At 37.4% G+C, this 27126-nt stretch overlaps 1 protein-coding gene across 1 annotated transcript; it reads left to right on the top strand.

Annotated features, from left to right (window-relative positions):
- The first annotated feature begins 474 nt into the window (after positions 1-474).
- LOC145788194 (flavin-containing monooxygenase 5-like) lies at positions 475-11977 on the top strand. Its single transcript, XM_082599884.1, has 12 exons — positions 475-752; positions 2420-2591; positions 3158-3229; positions 3828-3943; positions 4355-4497; positions 6746-6831; positions 7261-7387; positions 8159-8347; positions 8674-8827; positions 8910-9013; positions 9523-9621; positions 10077-11977. Exons 1-12 carry the CDS (start codon positions 629-631, stop codon positions 10293-10295), a joined length of 1605 nt encoding a protein of 534 aa, XP_082456010.1. The 5' UTR covers positions 475-628; the 3' UTR covers positions 10296-11977.
- Positions 11978-27126: the final 15149 nt, after the last annotated feature.

Raw genomic sequence — 27126 nt, forward strand, 5'->3', positions numbered from 1 at the left:
ATTTGATACACACCCCTTACAGAAATGTACGAAAAAAATTAATCAAAAATACTTCCATCAAGTGGAAGATCTGTGAAAATCATGACTACAAAATGACGCCATGCAGCTAAGTCGTGCTTTTATGGCATAAAATTAGAAAAGTGTGTTTTTTGAGTATTTTTGTAAAGTTTTTTACTCCTGATAATTTTCGTCTGAAAAATTGAAGAAAAGTTCCAGAAAGATGAAGCCAAACTCATTTGACAGCTGATTAATAAAGCTTCAAGGGCATGCAACGTTTTTTTGCAATGTGCATCCAAGTATGCACAAGTCAGAATTTTATAATTTTTTCATCAGTTAATTTTATTAGAATAATAAACAAATAACATATTCAAAAGGGATTTAAAAAACAAGCACCCACTAAATAAAACGCTACAATTAAAATAATACTATCTGGCAACCTTGTTGTTTGCCAGGTTTGCTACGTTTCCGTTCCGAGGTTTGCTTGCTTTGCTACGTTTGCTAGGTTTGGTGTACATTTGAAGACGGCCTGCAATGTGATTTGCAAAGACTGCGTTGAGTTGAAATTTAGGTTAGGTTAGGAATTTTGCAGCAAAATGATTTTCTAGGTGGACTGCGTTTGATATTGATCATGACAATGTCAACAAAGCGTATTTGTGTTATTGGGGCTGGTGCAAGTGGCCTTCCAGCTATCAAATCTTGCTTGGATGAAAATTTGCAAGTGGTCTGTTATGAACGAAGTCATGATATTGGTGGTAGGCTGTGCTTATGTGTGTAAACGTCAAAGAGTTTATTGTAGAAAGTAGTAATCGGTAAATGGCCCCCAAAAAATCTATCATCGTAAATATCCCCCACTTAATGATTTTACTTTTATCATTGCAAACTTTTGCTTAAGCCTTGAACTCACTGTTCAGTGTGATGGGTCGTATTGACATATCAGCTGTTTTCTGTTTTTGATGCCTCAATGCTGCAGCATCATTATGATTTTTTCCTATTGTCACCACAGCATATAGACTAGAATACATTGTATTATTGCTGCTTTTGGTGCAATGTTTGTTGTCATTATACCAAAATACACATTTACTTTACACATTCTGTTTTTCAAATTAGAATAAATATATACATGCTTGATATTAGCATATACAGACGAAATCGGTTAATCGAATCACCTATTTGCCAGACGTTTTGATACGATTATACGATTGATTTGTTTAACCAATTTACTAAAAAAAAAAAAGGTTTATTGTGAATGGGCGTAATTGTTGGGAAGATGTCTGTGCTGACTAGGCTGCAACACACAATACAACTGATGCTTCCTACAACTGTTTACAATTCTGGTTAAACTTTAAAGAGTTTACTAGTTCTGTGTTACATAACACTATGCTGTATGTTCCAGCCAGCAAAACTGGTCCTTTTTACATTGATTTATCATCTGCAGACGTTGAAACAATGTAAAAAAGACCAGCTTGGCTGAGCAGGTATGGTCAAAGCATTTTTCTGCAAACTGCGGCAATCGGACTTCTTTTAATCTCGCCGATCTCTGAGACGTCACAACGTGAACTTTGACGTTGACGTTTTGATTCAAGCGTGCTATTTTTAGCTCGTACCAGCTGTGTAGTTTTGAGTATGGAACGTGGCCTACGAAAATAGTGGTATGGTAGAAAAACACGGCTCACACACATTGCTTTGAAATCGCAAAGTTTTTTTTTTCAAGTCTTTTGCGCTGTCTGGTAAAATAATTAATTTGCAATGTTCTTCATCTGAACGAAACTGCACAAATAAAATTATGCACTGCATTTCACAACAGTAGGCTACTTTTTTTCAGCAATTTAAAAAAAATTTTCCAAAGTTTTCTGGTAAAAACTTTTGGACATGCTTTCCAACACTTTCTTCTTAAGCTGAAATAATTTGTCCATGTCCATTCCTTGGAAGCCCAGTCGCCGACGGATGACATCAAAAGCATTTAAACTTCTTTAGTGTGATTATTCCTTTTGTGTGCTCTTCTGTTTTAATGAAGCCCAGCTGTGCGAAAATTGGTTCTTTGTAGTGCGATGTCTTGCACTTAAGATTATGGCCTGGGATTAAAGACACTTGTCTTCGTTTTGAGCGCATGCGTCTGTCTCACCTTTGCTTCATTTCGCCTTTGAACATTGCAGACAATATTGCAAAGCAAAAAAGATACATTCTCTTTTCGCTAACGAGTATAATTATCTGATTAAATGAATGAAGTATACAAACTAGAAGCAAATCTTGATGCTTTTATCCGACTTATTTTTTTAAGCGGTATGCGCTTAATCGATGTTTTTACTTAACATCAGATTGGATTTGGTTTGGGATTTCAGGTTTTGATTCAAATAAACGATTGATACGTTTAAGCAGTATAATATACTATTAACGGATTTTGTCTGCACTTCTCTGGTAGGTTTATGGAGATACGAAGATGGTACAAAAGAGGGTGCGACAGTATATCATTCAACTTTTATCAACACAAGCAAAGAATTGATGTGCTATTCTGATTTTCCAATACCAGCTGAGTGGCCTAACTTCATGCACCATAGCAAAATATTGGAATATTTTCGAAAATATTGTGAAAAGTAATTACGGTACTAGCCTAATCATATAAACAATAAAAAGTGCTCAATGCCAAGCGAAAAGCCAAGCAGAGCGAATCACATCAAAATTAGTTACTACCGGTAGTTTACAAAAAATCTTAACAGTCTGTTTAACCTTAATGAGATCATCAGAAAGATCTTATTTAAATAAAAATTTCAAAATACTATTAAAGAAATTTATTTACACAAGTTCCTTCTGATGATCCTATTAAGGCGAAACAGGCTATTAAGGTTTTTAGTGAACTAGTGACTAATTTGGTATGAAAAGTAGCCTGTTTAGTGTTTATATTATTTTGGATTTTTATTGCTTAATTATGACTTTATGTATATATGGTGTCTTAAAATTAAAAAATGAAAACAACTTCCTAAATACTTCATTTTAGTGTTTGTTAAATGTTATTGATTTCACTATAAATAAAAAAAGGTAATTGCACTCATGACAAGAAAATATATTAGGCTACCAAGGATAATACTGTTTACTAATATGTATATTTGGTAAATCATACCTTTTATTTTGTAAGCAATTATTGAAATGCAATTTTTTTTAGGTTTCAACTGCTGAAGCACATTGTCTTTGACACTGAAGTGTTGTCTTGTCAAGCTGATGATTCGGACAAGTGGTGATTAATTCTAAGCAAATTTTAGTGTTACTAACTAACTGCTAGGTTATTTTTATGTGTGCAGACTGGTTATTCTTTTGGGCATAAGCCTACTGGGCAATAGCCTGTTGGGCATAAGCATACTAAGCCTACTATATGGAAAGAGAAAAAGAGGCAGACCACCAAAGCGATGGCATGACAATATCCAGGCATGGACCGAACTCAATTTGACGATACTCGGCGAGCTAGATAAAAACCGTGACATATGGAAACAGATAACTCATGTTGATGCGCAATCTTCTGCAAGCGCAGATTGCAACTGAATATATAAGCCTACTGTGACATATAATATGTGATATTTTGTTTCAAACTCATGCTTAAAATGCTGTTGTTTATATGTAAAAACTTTTTAGTATTAAAAGTAAGTAGTAATTTATTTATTTGTTCATTCTTTCAAAAAATCCCTAAAACGGTGTTACAAAAATTTTTCTACTTGTACTGATTTTGTGGGGACCATTAGTTTAAATCTACATCGAGAAAAAATTATTTTTTGCTGTGCATGTATTACAGTGCATTTCTATCACTTCAAGAAAATCGAAAAAAATTACATTTTTTGTAGGAAAGTACAGATATTTAATCGAAAAGCAAATCTCTCAAGTACAGAAACGTTTGATGGAATCCTAGTGGCAGTCGGCCATCATGCAGATCCTTTCTTTCCTTTAAGTGAATTTCTTGGCAAGTGGAAAATTAAACCTTTTATTTGCTTTTTTTTATTTGTTAGAAGCATAAAAATAATTATCATCACACTGTATTCAATTCAGTTAATGTGTTTTTGTTGGCAAGAAAGAAAAAATTGTGCAAACCTTGCAAATAGAAATGTCAAATAGTTTGTAGACTACAACAAGGATTGCAGCAAGTGACCAAAAGCTCGAACCAAAGTCAGCTGCCACAAAACTGTATTGTTAACTAATTGGTGATATTAACAAGTAATGAACACACTTTGAACATTATATATGATCGATTTTTCTGTCAAAGTAATTACAAAACTTAGATGGATAGAACATCCACATGGCTTGTCAATGTGATTTTCTGTTTGTTTGTCTTAAAGTAGTTAATTATCCTTTTAATAAATCAATTATGTGGTAGGTGCTGAAAACTTCACAGGACAAATCATTCACAGTAAAGATTTCCGAACTCATCATGGATATGAAAACAAGAATGTTCTGATTATTGGCTTGGGAAATTCTGGTGGTGACATTGCAGTTGAACTCAGTTGGCATGCAAAACAAGTATACACAATTGATTGCTTTTGTTTTTGCACAAACGTGGTCACACTTTCTTTTATTCAAAGTTTTGGGCAACACAGTCACTCATGCTAACAGGGTGGATATATATTTATTACTTTCAGTTTAAGTAATATTTGCATTTAACCTTTTAGCAGTACAAACTGTAAAAAGTTAAACTGTAGCTTGTATCATTGAAACCAATACTTAAAGTGACCTAAAAAGAGAATTTATCATTTTATGCTATTTATCTTTTTACAAGATTAAGCTACAAAATTGTGTCTAAACCAGGGGTGTGCAACCTTTATTACAGGAGGGCCAGATATGAATAACTGGGTGAAATCGCGGGCCGCACGTTTATTTAACATATGATTTTTAGTAGTTGCAGGCACAAAAGAGTATTTTTTTTGTTATTCATATTAATCTTATATTAGGGGTTATCTCCTTCCAGAAATAATAAGTTAGGACGCATACATTTCTGAAGAAAACTGCTATTCAAATTTATTGTCACACCGTCTTTAAACGAGCTCATTGAGAAGTTTGCAGCTGGCTTCTTTTCCCGACGGCTTTTTCCAAATTTACTTTAATGGATACTATACTTTACTTTAATGATTGATTGATTGATTTTATTTCGTTGTAGGTAAATATAATACAATAAATACAGCAATAAAAAAGGAATTTCCAGCAACGGGAATCTGCGAAGAGACCATGGGTCTTCGAGTCAAGCAGATACCCCAGATTCTAATAGAAGTTCTAAAATTGCGATAAGAATAATTCAATAACGAAAATTGAGACAAGGTGTTAGAAGATGGTCACAGAGAAATATATTTAGTAGTCTATCGGTAGCATAAAGGTAATACAAAATTAATCGTGCTAATATTTGGCGATGAGTGAATATTTGTGTTGTTTTTTAAAAGAATAAAATGACAATTTACGCAAGCTCGTTGGTAAGGAGTTCCAGACTTTCACTCCGGCATATTTAATGCTGCGCTGGAGTCGGGATGAGGCGTAACGTGGGACAAAATAACAATCATTGGAAGAGTGTCTAATAAGACGATTAAGACGTGCATTATACATAAGTTTGGTTTTTTCAAAGTAGTGTGCGAAAGGCAGAGGCAATACATCCGTATCAAATTTAAACATGAATTTAGCAATTTCGTGTTCGTACAAATCTTTAAGCTTGAGTATGTTAAGTTTCTTATAGAAAGGTGTGACATGATCAGACCACCTGCCACCTGCTACTATTCTGACAGCCTTATAATGATCGCAATTCGAAGTCCATTTTCCAAGTGTTCGTCTGTCAGAACCGATCAATAGAGAGATTTCATGATGCCCGTTTTAGAAAAAAATGTTCGCACAAATACGTTGAGCCAAAAAGTGCCATTTTTGAAGCCATGGATTTTTCAAATGTGGAAAGTCATTTAATCAAATGTCAAATGCTTTCGGTAAAAATCGCCAAGATTCATTTCTAAATACTTTGCTTTCAAATCCGTTTTCTCTTGAAGATCAATCAGTTCAAGTTATATCTTCTGGTGCTTTGTTAATGTTTGTGTTGAATGGCGAAGCGAATATACCAAACAAATGTTCATGAGATTTGAAGTCCTTGAAACGAGCCAAAAATTCATACAACAATTTTTCAAGTTGGTCAGCAAATTCAGTTTTCTTCTCAGGATGCATTCCATAGTCTCTTGAAGTTGGAAAGTGGAAAAGATTTCCTGTCTGTACGTGAGCTTTCCAAATTCGTACTTTGTTCATAATGCCTTTTATGTGACCATACATTTTTACGTTCCAAATAATTAAATACAATGGATTAGCGGTGGCCGGTGGGAGACTTCTAAAATGGTTAACAGAAGGTGCGAAATCTGCAATAATCCACTCCACAATGAATTGTTCACACGTACCAGACTAAACTAAATTATAAACACGTTTCGCGGGCCGCACACAATTCAAAATTGGCACATCTTCGCGGCCACATAATTTTTTTTCGCGGGCCGCATTTGGCCCGCGGGCCGCACGTTGCACACCCCCTGGTCTAAAGAGTTGTATGACCAAACGCATATTGGAATGTTATTTTTATTACTGAATTTGTTTTGTTAAAGAGCAATCATACAAAGTAATGAGTACTTTTTGCACTACATTTCAGCATATGCATTTTTATAGGAGGGTTAATATTTTATACTTCCCGTTACCTGTTGTGTCAATGTTTTAACTGGTTTAATCTATTGTTCTTTAATGTTAATACTCTTTTTTGAAGGTTTATTTGAGCACACGTAGGGGTAGCTGGATTTTTAATCGTGTTGGTATGCAAGGGATGCCCATCGACTTTCTTGGAATAACAAGGTAATTTCCTAAAGCAAGTTGACTACATTAGTCAAGTTCACCGAATGTAAAGCTATTTACCGCCTGGGCTGGGAAGGTTTTCTAGCGTCAGGATATTAGCATTTAATAAAATAGCAAGATATAAGCATCTAATAAAGTAGATTTTACTGGGAATAACACCTAAATGACTGGGCGCCCCACCTAAATATCCTGACGCCACAGTGTACACACCTATTTAACAGGCACCTAATTGTCTGCACCTAAAAGTCGTGCTTCGTTCAATTGTGCTGGATTTTATATAACTGTTGCTGAATGTTGTCGTTTATTCGTTTGTAGAAACAAGTCGTTAACCATTGCGTTGTATAACGCACTATCCATTTTACAAAAGTCAGCTAAATAGATTTCACAAGTAAAAATATTTTTATGATTGGATATGCGCGTTCTTTTCAGATATCAGTCATTGCTGAAAAGTATTGTTCCAACCAAGGTGACAGAATGGTATTTGGAGAATTTACTCACAAAAAGATTTGATCATGCTCATTACGGCCTCAAGCCTTCGTTTAGTCCTCTCAATCAGGTGCAATATCTATAGTTCGTGTTGCTTAGATATCTATAGTTCGTGTATAAGTTCAATTGATCATAAATGATAAAATAGTTTGTTTTAATTTTTTGCTTGAATTGTTCATTGAAAAAAGGCACAGTCAAAGAGTTCACTTGTTATCGCATATCAACTTATGATTGCAGAGAGATGACCAAGTGTTAGACACTGAGCGTCATGCTATTTAAAGAGAAAGAAAGTATGCCTCTGTTTAAAGAGGAACCACGTTGTCCTTTAGCCAATCAGCTGCTTTAAGCGCAGTGTACGTCACAGTGAGGACTCACCTCTCTGTTAATGTGTCGGATACAGGACTATGCCGCCGTCGGAATGACATCATATGTAGGCCGCAAGACACGAATGACGTAATACCTGAATGTCGCAATACACGGATGACGCAAGGCCCGAATGGCGTAATACATAAATGAGACTTGGTTCTTGTACGCGAGGTTTTTTTTGCGCGAGACTTGGTTATTTTTTACAAAAAATTAATTGTTGTTTTTAATACTATTGTAATTTCATTTGTCACGGGTGCCATTTCAATTTTGTAATGTGTCATTACTCGTTCCAATTTGCTTCTTCTTTCCCAGCGCTAAAATGGGAGAACTGTGCATAGCCCTTTTTTAAAGGTTTTGATCATAACTAGGTTTGGTATTGAACCCTGGTCTCCACTGTAGAGCCAAACACTCTGCTTACCAATGCTAGGCCACTGGACCGATATAAAGAGAAACCTTATATTTATCATTCATTTAGCATGTGACCATGAACGACGACTTACCCAGTCGAATATTGAATGGTTCTATTAAAATCAAAAGTCACATCAGAGAATTTGCTGGCAACTCTATTCGATTCGTCGACGGGACTTCGGAGGAAATTGACATGGTTGTATTTGCAACCGGATTCAAATATAGTTTTCCCTTCCTCGAAAGCTCCGTAACAGGAGTGGGTAACTAATTTTGGTGTTGTTTTGTACTTTCTTAACTTTGTGATCCTTTGAATTTTCCCTTGTGAGAATTTACGCCTCTGAGTTTATACATTTCAAAAAGTTTGGTAACCGCTGGTCTAGGCTATTCAGTCTCTTTGTGTGTCATCGGGCTGCCCAAAAAAATGGTATTTGACTGGTATGCACTCACTGAGTTACTTACAGGTTATTTGTGTTGGGGGTGCGTGTGGTTGATGCAAATTGAATAGTTCAGCTGCCGCTAACCAACTCAGCGTGGCATCACTTTCAGACAAAACATTTCTTTATGTCTTAATTTTCACTTTAGATGGACGATGCAACAAAATGCGACCTGTACAAGTACATGTGGCCCCTGTCTTTAAAGAAACCAAACCTTGCCATTATCGGACATTTCCAGGCGTTTGGTGCTGTCAACCCGATATCGGAGCTACAGTGTAGATGGGCAGTTAGAGTCTTCAAAGGTCAGTTCTACAAGTTCCAGGACTTGGTGACTCTAATATATAGCGTTTGTGGCTATTCAGTTCACGCAATCTTTCGTGGCAGGGCTCGCGAATTTGCCATCGTCGATTGCAATGAGGCGTGACGTTCAAGAGAAAAGGAGGATTATGAAGAAACAATTTTATGAAAGTCGTCGTCATTCTTTGGAGGTTAGAGCGCATTTCCGTTAGCTTTACATCTCCAGGTTGTGTTGCCAACGTTTGAAAGAGTTTTTATTGCTGATGATATTAATATACACATGAACACTGAAAAGACGCAGTTTAAACGTGTTCTTAAAATATAAGACTGTGAAAAGGTATGCCTCGCATTACTTCGGTGTTTGAGTAAAATTATATTGAAGCTATTTTTTTCTTGGTAATTGTTTTTTGTGGATGACATGATTCGGATAAAAAAGTATTGGCTACAATATGCGATACACCCGGACTCCAATAAGTGGAAAAACCGAAACGGCTGGCTGGGCATGTCTGCAATTAGCAATCTCTCGGGACTACTTTCTGAGTTTATATAAAGAACTTTAATGGTTCCGATTAAAATAACTTATTTTTGTCTGTAGATCGCTGTTTTAATGACTGCGTTACTCGCAAAAAATAGTAGTGGCTGGTACAAAAACACCTAACTAATAATTTGTCAGCAAGCTAAGATTACTTCTTTTTTGCAGGTCGACCATGTCGAGTATACAAATGAACTTGCTGAACAAATTGGAGTCAAGCCTAACCTCTTGCGTTTATTTTTTACTGATTATCAGCTTGCTAAGAAGGTGAGCCATGCATGTGACCCGCGATTTCATAGGTCATTTTCATTTAACCGTTAATCCATTGCGATCGAGGTGGCCATCTGCTTCATACGTAGAATTTAGGAAAGTTACTTAGTGTTTAAAGTACTCGGAAATAGTGCAAGAAAAAGAGTGATTTATGCGCAAACAACATTCTAAGATTGGAAATTACCATAAGTTTAGTATTTAACAGCCTGTGCACCAGCGTAATTGACAAAAAATATATTTTGCAACTTTTTGAAAACTTTTGATTTTTCGATGATGCGTTAAATTAATCGGAAGTTTAAAAGTAATCCAGTTCCGGTTGAAAGGAACATTGTTTCCGGTAAAAATATTATTTTCGAATTGTTTAAAATGATTTTTTACAGCTATATCTCACATTTATGATTTCTGCAAAGAAAGCACGTGTCATATATGCTCACAAACGTTTATACGGGCAGGTTTTCTTCGAAGTTTTATCTCCTTACCAGTTTCGTCTTACTGGACCAGGAAAATGGAGCAAGGCCAGGGAAATGATAATGACCCAAAAACAGCGCATGTTGCGTCCTTTGCACACCCGCCCCTTGCCTCCAAGCGTTTTGAAGAAAAAAAGAAGTTTTAAAATATTTTACTCCCTTGCAATCGTTTTTGCTACTTTATGCTGGTGCTATCTTCTTTGATTTATCGTATCAACTAGTTTTTTTTTTTTTTATAAATAAAACAATTTTCTACTTAAATATATGAATGGAATCATCATTCATGTTTTATAAGTAGTTTCTGAGATCAGTTAAAAGGAGGAACAGACTGGAGGTTGCTTTTAAATAACAGTGATTTCATTTGTTTAACTTTTTCCGCTTAGACGTATACTTGTCATGAAGCACTTTTTGGGTGCAGCATCCGAAAATCTGTTAGTTAAATATATTTGTATAAGTCTTTCTCTTGCATCTAGTGCAGATTAACCTACTATGCAAGTGTGAACCAATTGTGTTAAAAATATTAATCGTTTTAAGAGTTTCTGTTCACGTCTGAACTGCCAAGCTTGAGCAACTCAGTTCGTTAACCTACGATTCGCATCCTCATGGTTTAAGTGTTTATAACTTTTGTCTTCCTCGTTTTCGAAATGTGAGTGAGTGAAAAAATGTCGCAGAGTAATTCTCTTTGTTTAATTAGTCCGTTGCAAACAACAATGAAATCAGAAGAACCGTTTCAAACATGTCTTGCCTTGAAAACTCAATCTCATATGGGGCCTGTTTTACTCGCAATCACTATCATATTTGAATGTTTTTTTTGTTATTAATTGTATTTTAACGTGTGCTTGAAATGATAAGTTTCTTTAATTCTTGCCGATGATATGTAATTTTATTTTTCATTTGTAAATCGCCTTTTTCTGTTTTGCGCAACTAATCATAAATTAAATGATTGTGCAATCTCTGCTGCTAATGTTAGGCTTTCCATTATTACTAAATTGATTAAAGTTTCCGATTGTTCATCAAATGTTATCTGTTTCAAAATACGTGCATGTTTTGGCATAAAAGAGAGGATGTTTTGGGACCGATACCAATGAGACCCTTCGGCCCCAAATCAAGATTATTTATATGAAAAACGCACTGTGTCCAAAGAATACGCTGTCCGGGTCCAAAAGTATCCCCTGTAAAATTACTTCCTGGCCCCCTAAAATTATTTCGGACCCGGGTCCAAAAGTACCCCCCTGTCAAATTACTTTCTGTCCCCCTAAAATTGTCTCGGACCTGGATCCAAAAGTACCCCCAGTCAATGCTACTGTGAAAGAGTATTTTTTCTGTTCTATCAAATCTTCATTAGAATGTGTTTATTGTCAGCTGACGCACCATACTCGACTTCATTGCAGCTCATATTGTTATATTCGTATGTGCAACAATAACTGGCTATTTTATTTTCCCGAATGTCATACTATAAGAGTTATGAGGGTTACAGAAAATGAGGTTGGAACAAGTGTAGTGTATGTTTCGTGCTGTTCAGATTGAACTCAGATTTTTTTTGCAACAATTTTGGCTGATTTTTTTTTTTTCTTAAAAGTTCATGCTTGAATTGTGTCGTCACCCTTGACTGCCAAAACTTTTTTCAATTGGGTTTACCTTTGTGCCAAGGGTATTTTACCAAAATTGACACTTTTATGAAAAACGAATTTCGGCACGTTTTTGAAAGGCTGATTTAGGTTGTTTTGTCAAAATAGATTTGGAACTCGATGGTTTTTATGACGTCATAAAAATGATCTTTGATGACGTCATTATTTTGCCTTTTTCCTCTAAAACTCTCTTTTTCTAACTATTCAGCACACTATGATTGTGAAAGCATTTATTTAGGGGAATATTACAATTTACTTCCAATATTTCACTTTCGTGTGGTATTTCGTAAAGCATTCTCCAACATGCAAGCCTGGTTTGCTTGGAAAATAGGTGCAATGGTAGCGCACATTTCTCTTCATTCCTTTTTTGTAGCACACCCGGCTGCGTTTTGAAGACGCAATTTTTTCTTACTATAGGCTAGCTGGTATTTCCTCGATGAAGTGCCTTCCCACTAGACTAGACGTTGCATGCTTTCATCTGCTTGGGTGTCATTTTTTTAGCAGACCTTCATGAAAAATCAGACCCAACAGAACCTGACAACAAAGCAAATAAAAAAATCATCTCATGTCAAAGTTTTAGCATCGACTCGCTTCCTGAACATAAGATAAAAGAGTAACTCTTTTTCCTTCTTTGATGCTCGTCAAAGTGCAGCCGTTCAACAAAGCAATTTGAAGCAAGTAGATCGGAATCTTTTTGTAGCACTTCAGTGATCTTGTAGCCATGTTGTAGGGGTGTAATGGCTGTAAAAAAGTCAAGTTTTAGACTTTGAGCATGCTGAACCTCACCTCTGCAAATGTATAAAACACAATCTCACAAACATGCTTAAAATCGATGAAAGTATGGAGACTGTAGGTAGGAATATATACATAAACTTTGAGACGAATCTTAGACACTAAACAAAAAATATATAAGATTTTGTAAAAGTCGGCTCGTAGGTCCCGCCCTTCCCCTACATCTCACATCTACCTGGACTGGTTTGATCCACGTCACCATGTGTAACCAGCAACAGGCTTTGGTCTTGTGTTGCTGCTGGTCGTCCCACGCCTTTGAAGACACTTTATTTTACAATGACGCTTTCATCAAAATTCTTGCCATTTAGTGCATGTTTTAAATTATAAAATGCAGTTTTAATATTATAACTTATTAGTTTTTTAAAGCAAGAAGCTGAAAAGAAATGTAATTTTAATATAAGTTATAGACAAAATATTCAAAAACTTCTTGCCCGATTTTTTGTAACTTTGCTCGAATTGTGCGAATTTTGAAGACTGCGCTCATTTTACTAAAAGTTTTCTTTGCCACAACGATCCTTTTTTTAATTTCAGCGTTACTTTTGCCATCAAAAGTTATTACCGTATGTAGGTTTCTTAAGATACTTGAAGTAGCCGATAGCCTACTTCAATAAACAAACTAAAAGCAACCTGTTCAAACGCAAGCAAAAAGAAAACTGTATAATATATTTTTAAAAATATGCCAATCGGTTTGCCAGGACACCTTTGTCAACTTTAAGCTCTAATAATCACATTTTAGAGAAACTTTTGCCACTCAAGAAACGATATTACAACATTAAAGACATTGTAGCCTACGAAAGAAATGAACTGCTGGTGAGAATGTCAGTTGATGGCAAAGTCTATGCAAGAACACTATGGCTTAGGCTACAACGAAAAAATTAGGCTAATGACTTGATTAGACATAGTCTAATATTAAGGCTATCATAGGCTATGTTCCCTTTTTGGAGAATTTGTCTTGTTTCAAAAAAATAAAGTGTCTTACGAGGACACTTAAACTGGTAAAATTTGAATTTTTTTTGTTAATTGGATTTCATGTGACTTTTCGGCTACTGCTTGTGTTTTATTTTCAAAAAATTGATGCTTTATTTTCAAGGGAACACGATGGTTCCTAGATTTTTCAAGAAATTGGGGCACCTTGTTGACTGACAACCGCAAAGTAGTTGTTTAGACCAGTTTAATTAAAAGAATTTTTTTCTATAAACTGTTTGAACCCGAACTTAAATTTTTAAACTCATTTTCTCTTAAATACCGTAGGGGAAGGTGGGGTAAAGCGGACCAACGGGGTAAAGTGGAACCCCGCCTTTTTTTGCTATTAAAGTTTCACTATTGTGCGGATACCATTAAGTTTAGTGAAGCATGACGAAAAGTAGCTGCACACGCCATTATTCAAGGTTTCATGGTTTAGAAGACACAAAAAAGCGTGGAAATTACTTTTGGCACCCTCTGATCTATTGAAAGGTAGGGTAGGTGCGGGACCCATGGGACAGATTTTTTTATTTGTTAATAGCGACTCCAACATAAATACTACGTCGTCCATTTTTTCATAGTTTGTAGATCCACAGACTTACAAGTTATGATGTAAAAATTATTGAAATGTTATAATTAGTTATTGAGTTATTCAACATTTTATCAATGTTGTTGGTTGTCCCATAGGTCCCATACCTATGGGACCGATAGGACAGTGTTATGGGACATATCCAAAATTGCACAAAAGAAGTACAAAAAATGATTTTATGAACTGAAATTGGTTATTTACATTAAAAGTGAAAAATCAACATGAAAAGTCAAGTTCCTTCGTCAATGTTCGTAAGCAATTGCAATATCCATGTATAGATTGTCTATACAGACGAAACAATCTCTGAGAAACGTGGAATGCCGCTTAGGCGTGTTGTCATATCAACTGGTTGTGGCAAGGATTATTTTTTCTTTATCTTTTTGAAAAATTGAGGCAACATCCTCATTGTTTGCAAAGACAAATTAAAATGCCTATTTAAAATGCCCTTGTCCCATCGGTCCCGCAATCAACAATTTTGGAAAATATTTTTCTGCTGTCCATGCTGTTGACATCTGAAACTCCATTAGTATCACAAACCTTGCTTCTTATATCACTGATTTAAAACAACTTTATTGTCAATCATTGTTATGTCTGATATTTTCCACAAATTTTTTTTAATCCTATAGCTACAAGTTATTTTAGTGTCTTAAAATTAATATTTTGCCGCCATTGTTTACACAGTTGAGCTAGATCCTACTCTTTTCACGTGCGCAACCTGAGATACATATTTTGTGTCCAAAATCAATATTGCCAAAAACTATTCACTAGAGGGCAAGATATCGCGCTGTCCCTTCGGTCCCCGTGTCCCATCGGTCCCGCACTTCCCCTATGTATGGTAACTTAAATTGTATCTTATGTACATAAGGTAGAAGTTTTTTTGAATAATAAAAATGAGCCTCACTATATCACGTACGCATTACGTAGATTCACTCTTGTTGCTGACTAGCCTAAATTTGACCAACAGTTAAATTAGTAGTAATGTAGAGGTGGGGTAAAGTGGACCAGTGGTGATCCACTTTACCCCGTCATAAATATTTTTTCTTGTTTATGATTTCTTGACCGAATTAGGTGCTGTGTTACTTATAATCTTGTAGCTTATTTTACACAACAGCTGTGTAGGCCTAATTAGCACTCAAGTGGATAGTTGTTCTGATATGGTTGGTTGGTTATTGAATCTTTATCCTCGGACTGACAAAGCCTTGATAGGCTATTTCTGGTAGTTTCGCACACTTGTAGAGGCTCTTGACGCAGGGCCGGTTACCGAGATTGGCTGAGTGAAGTTTCCGATTGCTGACGTGTTGTTGCCTGAAATTATTCCATCCATTAAGTACCGCTAAATGGAGAGCAGTCCTGAAATGCGTTGCTCAAGCGCACATCCCGAGAGTCGAACCAGCGCCGTGTAATCTTGAGCCGGGCTCGTAACCACTGAGCTAACGGGGCGGAATATCCCACCAATCATGATCGAGTAGACGAGCTGGTTCTTAACTTAGTTACCGTATATTCTTGCTTTTCAGAATGCCTCGTTATCACCAAAGGACATCCTGTGGGCGTATGAAGCCTGTGCTGGTTGCAATGAAGAGGATGACAACTTTATCTGTGAACTCCGTTTTTAAAAAAAAATTTCAAAGTTTGATTCGTAATGGACTTATGAACTGCAGTTGTGAAGTTTCATAATGTCTTCGCTAATGATGCTAGTTGTAAATAACTTGATTGCGTGGAAAAAAATTACGGAATTTGCTCAAAACTTACAACGGTCCAGTTTACCCCACATATGTGGGGTAAAGTGGATTATTGGAGGTAATTTTAAAATTAAAAAAATTTATATAAAAAAGCTGGCAGTCATCAAAAGTGCACTTTAAAAATTGTCGAAATATGTTAGAGTTAAAGCTCAAATAAAAAAAGTTAATTTTTTTGGCAAAATCAGTGAACTGTACTGAATTAACCCTTAGGTATTCCACTTTACCCCACCTTCCCCTACCAGTGGCGTAGCCAGGAAAAAAATTTGGGGGGGGGCCAAATATTTGATGAATTGAAGAGAACGACAAAGTGTTTGATTTAAGACATCGCCACCTGATGTGCAGTGGCGTATCCTGGTGGCTTGAGCAAGGGGAAACAATGAAACTGGTGGGGGTTAGAGCGTGCCGAAGGCACGCGTATTCTAGGGGGGTCCGGGGGCATGCTCCCCCGGAAAATTTTTGCAAAATTACACTTAAATAAATGGATTATAGCGCTTTCTGGAAACACTTTTAGGGTAATATTTGTATGAAATTTATTAGCAGATAAACAGCTATTAACTTATTAAAGGTAGCTCTTACACACGAACGGTCAAAATCTGCAGCTAAAACTAGAGAACACCAAAAACTCAGCTACAGAAAAACCCAACAGAGTAAGCCATTCTGAAATTGCTTCCACAAATTAGTTAAAAGAAACTTAAATCCAGAAAACTTTGCGTGATTTACGATTTGCAAAGTTTATTGGTGTCTTTCTGTGTGTCTAAAACAAGTCCTTGGGGTGTTAATAGCCAGATGTCTTGGAAAACGTTATAAATTTCTGCAAATTTTATTATATTTTCAACAAAGGGCTCAACTTCGGAATCCAAACTTCGAAAATTTGGGGGGGGCCATGGCCCCTTTCGCCCCCCCCTGGCTACGCCTATGTCCCCTACTAAGTTTAAATCAGTGTATAGGCTAAGCCTGCCACACCCACGATACAAAAAACGACAACCCACCTATGATCTAGCCTATAGGGGTGTACAACCTTTATTATGATTGTAAAATTTACAAGATTATGATTATTACAGCAGGGCCAGATATAAATATCTGGTGAAACCGCGGGCCGCATGTTTATTTAACATAATTCTAGTAGTTGCAGGCACAATAAAGTAGTTTTTTTGTTAATCGTGTTATTCTTATGGCATTATTAGGGGTTTCCTCGCAAAAATACTAAGTTAAAACGCTTCTGAAGAATTTAAATTTCTGAAGAAAACTGCTATTCAAATTTATTGTCACACCGAATTTAAACGAGTTCAGTGAGAAATTTGCAGCTGGCTTTTTTCCAGACGACTTTTTCCAAATTTACTTTAATGGAAGTGCTCGCAATTCGAAGTCCATTTTCCAAGTGTTCGTCTATCAGAACCGATCAATATTGAGATTTTATGACACCCATTTTAGAAAACAATTGTTTGCACAAATACGTTAAGCCAAAAAGAGCCATTCTTGAAGCCATGAATTTTTTCAAATGTGGAAAGTCATCTCGGTTGAGATGTTTTCGATAAAAATCGCCAAAACTCATTTCTAAATAGCCTACTTTGCTTTCAAATCGTTTTTTTTTTGAAGATCAATCAGTTCAAGTTAGATATCAGCTGGTGCTTTTGTCACTGTCCGTGTTAAATAGCGAAGAGAATAACTTATATCAAACAAATGTTCATGAGATTTGAAACGAGCCAAAAATTTATACAATAATTAATTTTTCATGTTGATCTGCAATTCAGTTATCTTCTCAAGTTGCATTTAAAGTGGAAAAGATTTCCTGTCTGTAGGCTACGCGGGCTTTCCAAAGTCATAATTTGTTCATAAAGCCTTTTATATGACCATACATTTCATTCGCATACGGTAGGCTACTGATTTTTTTTGCTGCAGTCTTGTATTGAGATCATTCAGGTGCGTAGTTATATCAACCAAAAAAATTAGATCGCATATCCAATTTTGTTTTCCGTTACAGCTATTGAGTGCCCTTTAAGTTTCAAAAAATTCACGACTTCTTTCCGCAGTTCGTAAAATCGTCGCAACGTGCAGCCCTTGCTTAACCAAAGCACCCCGGAAAAGTACAATAGATCTTTATGCGTCGTGTTAAGATCATCCAGACACTTTTAAAACTGACGATGGTTGAGCCCTCGTGGTCGAATGAAATTTACTACCTTAATAACCGGGCTCACGACGTGTTTGAACTTCAAGCATTTTGCGCACAGGTTTTGCTGGTGAATGATAACTTACAGTAACAAATTGCTTTGTCATCATCGGTTTGCCAGTTCTGGACATGGATCGAGAACCATCAGCTGCGATTTTACATAAGCTGGACAAGTCCAGTTCGAGCATGTCAAAAGCATCAATTAGCCTACTTTAGTATAGATGTCAGCACCAGTTGTCGTGCCCTTCATTGACTGTAGTGACAGAAGCTCTTTTGTTTCGTTTAATTCTTTGTCCACTCCTTTTTACAAATATGGCCAACTGTGCTGTGCAGTAGCGCACCCAGAAAAAAATTTAGGGGGGGGGCTATTTGAGAAATGTCGGCCGAGTGATTTGCGACAATAGTGACAGTGACAATAGGCCAATACCCATTGATTAATATTTAAAGGCACTCACGGCCCACAACCCATCGGTTGCCGATACATCAGGATTTGTTCTCTCAATCAGATTACAAGTTGGCCTAGTGAACCCCATACTACTAGCACCATCAACATCCTCATTCCTACGTCTACTCTCGCAATCTTCTATAGATCTCGATTTTTTCCTCATGTATGACAAAATAGAAATCGCTTTCTGTTTGCCAACACAAATAAGTGCGAAAACAACAACTAGCACGAACACTAATTTTGTAAACAGTAAATTTGATGTGGACATTTTTGCTTCTTACAAAACATTCATAATTAGTTCATATTTTCAACTAAAGTCCCAGACGCCTTTGTCTCGCTGCTCAAATTTCGTATAGGCCTACAGTTTTACATGTCTGTGTAATTCGGCATTGATGTACGCAGGCCCGGATTTAGGGGGGGGGGAAGAGGGGGCAGGTGCTCCAGGCCCCCCGACTGTCAAAGGGCCCCCTCCATGGAAAAAAAATGTGATTTTTTTTTTTAATCTTTCAGCCTTTGAAGTTTCTGCAAAATACCGCGCAGTGCTGGATTAATGGTCCTGTAGACGTAGAGGTGGTTGAAAAAATTTTTTGCACGGGGGCCCCCCGATCTAAAAGTGCCCCGGGCCCCCCATCAGCTAAATCCGGCCCTGGATGTACGATACATCGGTATGTCCACCACACATTTGACCACGAGAGCATCTGAACTGAATGCCATCAAAGACCATATCATGGAGTGTTCTTTTTGTACAGATCGAAAATTTTCTGCTGACTCATTTAAAATTTTACGCAAAGGCAAATCCCAATTTGACACACATTTGACAAAATTCAGGAAGCAGTGTTAATCAAACTCTACAACCCAAATTTAAACAAACAATTAACTTATTTGCTGGAGGCGCGTCTATTCTCTTCAACATTTACTTGATGTAGGTATCACGTTCCCTGGGGTGCAATTTTTTTTGTAATTATTTATGTAGTTGCCTTTTCCGAATGTAATTTTACCTTCAAGAAGTTGAAATTTATTGCATTTTTATAAATATTTTCAGGTTCCTGATGAGGGCTTAACCCTATGTGTAGCGACACGGGGTTTTAAGAGGACGCCCCACTCTAGTAGTGAAATATTTCTCAGAAGGAAATCTGCTAGAAATGTGAAATTTCTTGACTTTTAGTTTTTGTTATTTGCGAATTTTCTAAACCTATACTGGCAGTTTTTCTACCTTCCTGCCCTTCACAAAAAGCATTTCGTTTCAGGTGCCTAGACATTTTCGTGCAATGCTGGATATATATAATTTAATTTAAATCAAATATAGTTATTACTATCTGAAGCCTTTACAAATTGTTTCACCTAACGGATCATCAGAAGGTCTTATTCAAATAGAATCTATTTGAATATTTTGAAAATGCTAGTGCAATTGAGTCGGTTACTATCCCATATCCGGTTACTCCAATCCGCAGGTATGATTACAACGTCACGTGCCACCGCCTTTTTGGAAGAACTTTTAGGACCAATCAGTAAAACATTTTGTCAAACACAACCGAATGAATACTGCCGAGACAGTAAACACTACATAAAAGAACTGATAGCTTGGCAAACCAAAACAGCAGACACCATTGAAGATTGTTTAAAAACATCATCACTCTACATTGTCGCAGCAGATGTCAAAGCGCTGTATCCGTCGCTTAAACGCAGTGTAGTCAATGAAGCCTTGAAAAACGCACTTGCAACGCAGACTACCTACCCTGCAGAAGCTAGAAAGACAATTATTCAGTTAAATGAATTTTGTATGAATAATGTTGTAACCCAGTGTGGAGAAAACTTCTTCACCCAAACTGATGGGATTGTCACAGGTGACAATCATTGCGTTTCCCTGGCGAACATCACCGCACATTAATTACATCCTTCAAGCTTCAAAAACTATCCTGCAAGAAGCTTGTGTATTTAAAAGATTCATTGATGACATTATTTGGATATCGATTGGTACGACCACCACAAACTCAATAAAATCCACACTGAAAGAAAGTTTCGCAAAATTTGATTTAGATCTTACATTCCGGCAAACCGACACTACGCAAGAGTCAGGCACAGTGGAATTTCTGGATGTCAACCATTGCATCAGTCATAATACAAAATTCAAGTTTGTGACAAAAGATTTTGTCAAAAGTACTGCGCTAGATCGCTGCTTCATCAATGGCGCCTCGCATCACCCATTGACGACTTTCAAATCAATCGTTTACAGCGAAGCCTTGCGTCTACGCCATCTGAACGAATGCGACGAGGATTTTCTATCTAGCCTTCAGCGTTTAAAAGATAGAGCACTCAGATCCGACTTCCCTGAAAACATGACATCCGATGTAATTGCACTTGCTTCGAATTGGAAAGATAGATTTAACACAAAAAAACTGGAAAATAAAAAGAACCGCATTGCATTAGCTACAGCATTCCCCATATTGTTGAAACTTACAGAAAAAGAAAAACAATTAAAACCGAATGCCATCTTCTTCATCGTGTGTCACACGGCCGTAGCCCAGAGCATCACGCAGGCTCTTGCTCTATCGTTGAACTCGGCCAAATCCTGTGCAGAGCACCTTGCTTTTAGGTCAGGGCATTCGAGTAGATGTTGCATCGTTTGCTCCTGTCCGCATTTGCAACTTGTGCTCCCCATGGAATACCCCCAGTGTCTCATCAAGGTTTTACACCTGCCAATACCAGTTCTTAAGCGGTTGAGGCATCGCCAATACTTCCACGGTTCACGTTTTCCGGGAGGAAGGCTCTCCATGGGTGTGAGCTCCATATTGGCCAATGTCGGCCCGGCTGCCAGTCTCTCCTGCCATAGTTGAACCCGCACATTGGCGGCGACATCGTCATGACCTAATGGGACAACTGAAGCAAGGAAACTTTTTCTTGACTTCAGACGCCTGTGTGCTGGAGTTTGGCCATACAGTGGGTGTCTCAAATCTATGTCCTGACAAGATCTTTCCTTTCTGCTGGTCACGCTTCTTCTGATGTTGGGGGGAGCAATTCCAGACAGAATGTGCAGCGACGTGATGTTGGTTGGTTTGAGACAACCTGTAATCAGACGGCAGCTTTGGTTCAATATGGGGTCAATTTTCTTGGCATGTGCTGAGCGTTCCCACACTGGGCAAGCATATTCTGCAACCGAATAGCATAAGGCTAAAGCAGTTGACCGTATTGTGTCAGGGAGGGCACCCCAATCAGAGTTTCCGAGTTTCTGCAAAATATTATTTCTAGAAGCCACCTTAGCTCTTACTTTTTCGATATGGGATTTGTATGTGAGGGACCTATCTAATTTGACACCGAGGTATGTGGGATTGATACAGTGTGCCAGTTTGGTTCCATTCCAGGAAATGTTTAGTTGGCGTGATGCATCCCGGGATCTAAGGTGGAATGCGCAGACTTGGGTTTTATTGGGGTTGGCACGCAGGTGGTTGTCCGTGTAGTATGTTGTCAGCTCATCCAGAGCATCGCTGAGTACTCTCTCCGCGGAAGTGAAGTGTTTGTGTTGTGTTGTGATACACAAATCGTCAGCGTATATGAAGCTTCTTGTATCAGGATGGATTGGTTGGTCGTTTGTATAAATGTTGTACAAGATGGGGGCTAAAACACTCCCTTGTGGTAGACCATTTTTCTGCTGTCTCCATCTGCTATTTTTGCCACAAAAATAAACATAGAAACGGCGATTGCTAAGCAATGATTGTATCAGCTTAGTGAATCGAAAGTTCGCGGTGATATTGAGGATCTTTGTTATAAGGAGACGATGGTTGACAGTGTCATACGCTGCAGATAGATCTATAAAGACAGCTCCAGTGACGGAACCCTCTTCAAACCCATTCTCTATGTGCTGTGTTAGATTCAAGAGTTGTCCTGTGCAGGATTTACCAGGTCGGAAACCTGCTTGTTCATTAATGAGTTGGTCTTCTATAAGAGGTTGCAATCGGTTTAATATCAGCCTTTCAAACAACTTGAACAAATGACACAGTAAAGATATAGGACGAAAGCTTTTAGGGTCAGTTGGGTCTTTTCCTGGTTTCAACAATGCAATAATTTTGGCTTTTCTCCATAGCTTAGGAATTTGGTAAGAGCTGAGGCAGTTGTTGTAAAACTTTAGCAGCCATCCGAGAGCGATTGAACCGAAATCTTTAATTTGTTCAGTCCAAATTCCATCTAATCCAGCAGATTTACCTTGTTTCAGAAATTCAATGCCCTTCTTCAGTTCGTCAATTGAGAAAGGAGATGTTAGACGAGGGTTGCGTTCATTTTGAGGTCTTATTAGCAGGGGTTTAGACTGCTTTTTCATGTTATTTTTGCTTTTGCCATTTAGAAGGAGTTGATGGGCAATTTGATTGGCAGATACAGTGTAGTGGTGGTCTGGTTTAGTGTAGTCGGCCGACAGCAATTTAATTGTTTTCCAGGCTTTCCGACTGCTATGAGACAGATCTGTGGATTCGATCATATCTTGCCACATTTTTCTCTTTTCGCTGGCGATAGCTGCCATCACGTTTTCTCCAGCTTCAACTGTAAAGTGAGAGAAAGGACCGAATGCCATGGTTACGTATACCAGACCTAAAACCATTGGTAATCAGCTGACCGATTATAAAAAGTTGTCGAAGGATACAGCACAGTCGGAACTATGCGGGTCTTCTAGACCCTGCCGACACTGCGCCCTTATTGTGGGAATTTCGGCACACATAATATGTCTATGATTCAACATACTAATGTTTTGAACACTCCCCATAAAGTTTTTAAACTCAAGCAACAATTAGATTGTAGTAACTATGGTATTTATGTAGCAACTTGTAACGTATGTAAGGAACAGTACGTCGGCCAAACTGTGAATAAATTTTCTGTTCGTTAGACAGGCCATCGTAATATCTGGAATAAATTGACCTCTCTAAACATAATGACAGTGCAGCTTTACTTAAGCATTTCGCCAATTTCCATGATCTGAGCAATAAACCGCCTCTGTCCAACTGTTTCAGTGTTACTTTTCTTGAACAACCTAGTTTAGACCGGCTTGACGCTTGTGAGGACAAGTGGCTTCACAAGATCAAAGCCACCATCAATATTCAATCCATGATTTTACCTGCAGTGAAATAATTTGTCTATTGTCTACCAATTGTTTATTTACTTTTGACCTAGTGTTGACTCCACTACTATTCATTCCCGTGGCATTCACGCCTTTGTTTTATTCTTATTACGTCATAGTGTGTATATTTCAATTTCTTCGCACGAACCGTAACTTGTTTCATTCATACGAGACTGAAGATGTGAGGGCTACGGCCACTCATGAAATCGATTTCTAATAAAGTATTTAGACTGTTGACCGATCCTTTGGTACTTAGACAGTGCAGACAGACCAACTATGCTAGTGCAATTACTTTGAAATGTAAAAACGCCTGAGCAAAATTAAATTTTTGTTTAGTTTAGCATTACTTTATGCATGGCCACCTGGAGATGCGGCCTGATTTGTCACATTTTACAGATTTTGATTACAGCTACTGCTGGTGTTTAACTGACATTTTCTGAGATTTTTTTACTTTTTACTGTCTCCTAAGGATATAAAAGCTTTTTGTTGACTTGGGGAAGCAATAGCAAAGAGAAAAAGTAAGTTGAAAAACGCTGAATCAGACTAAAATCTTCGAAATCAAATTTTCTTTGTTTTTTGACATGTGACTGTGAGGATGTTAAAACCTATTGTGTCATCTGGGGAAAATAGTAAAGAAAGCGTAAAAATATATTTTTTAGAAATATTTGTTTAAACATTCACCCACAGTTAGCAAAATCTGGGAAATTCTGCAAAATGTGACAAATCAGGCCGTATCTTTAGGTAGCCATGCTTTATGTTATAATTCAAAAATTTCAATTTTAAAGCTATTTTTGGGAAAGTAGAATAAAAACCGATTTTCTGACGTTTTTTCATCTCAAACACTTTATTTCAATGAATTTGTTGGGTAAAAATTTAATTTCTATGCGCACAATACACATGGCTATTATCTTGTAAAATATTTTGGCTCTGTGATTTTCATAGCTCCCGTTATTAGCGATTAATTAGCACGGGCTAAGATAGCCCGTGAAGTGCTTCCTCGCACGAAAACAGCTCGTATTAAGATAGAGTTAAGTTAAGCCGAAAATGTTCGACTGTTAAATCTATTTGTAAATATGTGAAATATAATGTTATAATGCTCAGCCCTGTTGTATTGTTGTGTCTTAGGCTATTCATATCTAACCTGTCAGCAAAAGGGATAAATGGGAAACATACAAAAACTTCATTTTTGGTAGCCGGTTTGGGGGGGGGCTTGAGCCCCCTTATCCCCATGCTGGGTGCGCTACAGGTGCTGTGTCCTTCTGGTTCATATACTTTCATCGATCGCAAAACTCTATGGAACAAAGTTCTTCACCTTATCCCTAAGAGTGTCACTAATATTACAAGCAAGATCATCGATACGCCTCGCTATCATCCACCGTGACAGACTTATTTTCTCGAATGTCACTCTTCATTTTAGGGCACATTTCTTCTGCGATATCGATATATAAGACACTGCTTTACAAAATTACCGTCAGAATACGGTTTCATAGTTCAGCTATTCTCTGTGCAATTCTGTGCCTCTGATCTACTGACGTTCCAAATAATTAAATACAATCGGATGAGCGGTGGCCGGTGGGAGATTTCTAAAATGGTTAATTAACAGATGGTGCGAAATGTAGAATATAATCCATTCTACAATGAATTGTTTGCAGGTACCAGACTAAACCAAATTGTAAACACGTTTCTTGGGCTGCACACAATTCAAAATTGGCACATCTTTGCGGGCAGCACAATTTTTCTTCGCGGGCCGCACGTTGCACACCCCTGGGCTACACCATAGTCTTCTATAGGCTATACAGTACTGAGTGAGTACAGCAGTACACTATACAGATTAATCATTCTTTATTACAAAAGTACATGGAAAATCAGCAGAGCCCCATTGGCATATATGCATTTCGCTCTTCTAGTGTAGACTCCTAGCCTGACCATTTCTTCTTGAAAAAGTTAAGGAAACTCCAAAATCGTCATTGGCTGAATCTGACAAATAAGTTAGTTTTGCTTTAGTCGTAGCTTCTGCATATGTCCCTAATTATCAAAAAAGATGTAAAAAAAAAAACTTTAAACGTAAAACTTTACTTGCATTTTACTTGCTGCTAAATTACTAAAATTAGGCATCTCTTTTGGGCGATGAAAATATGGTAGGCTAAGCCTAACATATAGTAGCAGACCGAGTGTTTCATTTTTTGATTTATAAGTTAGATCAGGGGTGTGCAACGTGCGGCCCGCGGGCCAAATGCGGCCCGCGAAGAAAAATTGTGAGGCCCGCGAAGATGTGCCAATTTTGAATTGTGTGCGGCCCACGAAACGTGTTTGTAATTTAGTTTAGTCTGGTAGGTGTGAACAATTTATTGTGGAGTGGATTATTATAGATTTCGCACCTTTTGTTAACCATTTTATAAATCTCCCACCGACCACCGCTAATCCATTGTATTTAATTATTTGGAACGTAAAATTTATGGTCACATAAAATGCATTATGAGCAAATTACGACTTTGGAAAGCTCACGTACAGACAGGAAATCTTTTCCACCTTCCAGCTTTGAGAGACTATGGAATGCATCTTAAAAAAACTAAATTTGCAGACCAACTTGAAAAATTGTTGTATGAATTTTTGGCTCGTTTCAAGGACTTCAATGACTTAAATCTCATTAACACTTGTTATGTATATTCGCTTCGCCATTCAACACAGACATTGACAAAGCACCTGCAGATATAACTTGAACTGATTGATCTTCCAAGAGAAAACGGATTTGAAAGCAAAGTAGGCCTATTTAGAAATGAATCTTGGCGATTTTTACCAAAAACATCTCAATCAAGATGATTTTCCATATTTGAAAATATCCATGGCTTCAAAAATGGCTCTTTTTGGCTCAACGTATTTGTGGAAATGTGCCGAAGGCTTAGTCTAATGCCTAGTGCCGAAGGCTTAGTCTAATGAGAACCTTATCTTCTCGTTCCCCGATGCTTGGATCAAGTATGGGACTCACCTTTACCTTTATTTGTGGAAACAATTTTTTTCTAAAATGGGCGTCATGAAATCTCCCTATCGATCGGTTCTAACAGACGAACACTTGGAAAATGAACTTCGAATTGCGAGTACCGTACGGTACTTCTATTAATGTAAATTTGGAAAAAGTCGTCGGGAAAAGAAACCAGCTGCAAATTTCTCAGTGAACTCGTTTAAAGTCGGTATGACAATAAATTTGAATAGCAGTTTTCTTCAGTAACTTATGCGTCTTAACATTATTTCTGCAAGGAGATAACCCCCAATAATGCCATAAGAATAACACGAATAACAAAAAATCTACCTGCAACTACCTGGCCCCCGGTTTCACCCAGTTGTTAACATCTGGCCCTCCTGTAATAAAGGTTGCGCACCCCTGAGTTAGATGATTAAATTTCCTAGGGCTAATCAATGTACTTAACGTTTGTTTTTGTAGTGAATAGTAGGCTATTGACAAGATACAAACCACACAGACGATACGCGTCTTCTACGTATATTTTCGTTATTTCCTGTTTTTATTTTAAAAGACTGTAGGTTTGATGTTGAAAGGCTATAGGTTATGTTTTTGACAAGCAACTATAGATTGGAAGGTGAATACGTGCTGCACG

This window comes from Aplidium turbinatum, chromosome 2, assembly GCF_918807975.1.
Source record: "Aplidium turbinatum chromosome 2, kaAplTurb1.1, whole genome shotgun sequence".
NCBI classification, from domain to species: Eukaryota; Metazoa; Chordata; class Ascidiacea; order Aplousobranchia; family Polyclinidae; genus Aplidium; species Aplidium turbinatum.

Coding starts and splice junctions, on each gene's coding strand:
- LOC145788194 (XM_082599884.1), top strand. CDS start 629: ATGACAATGTCAACAAAGCGTATTTGTGTTATTGGGGCTGGTGCAAGT. Junction 2,592..3,157: donor TTTCGAAAATATTGTGAAAA/GTAATTACGGTA, acceptor AATTTTTTTTAG/GTTTCAACTGCTGAAGCACA. Junction 3,230..3,827: donor GCTGATGATTCGGACAAGTG/GTGATTAATTCT, acceptor CATTTTTTGTAG/GAAAGTACAGATATTTAATC.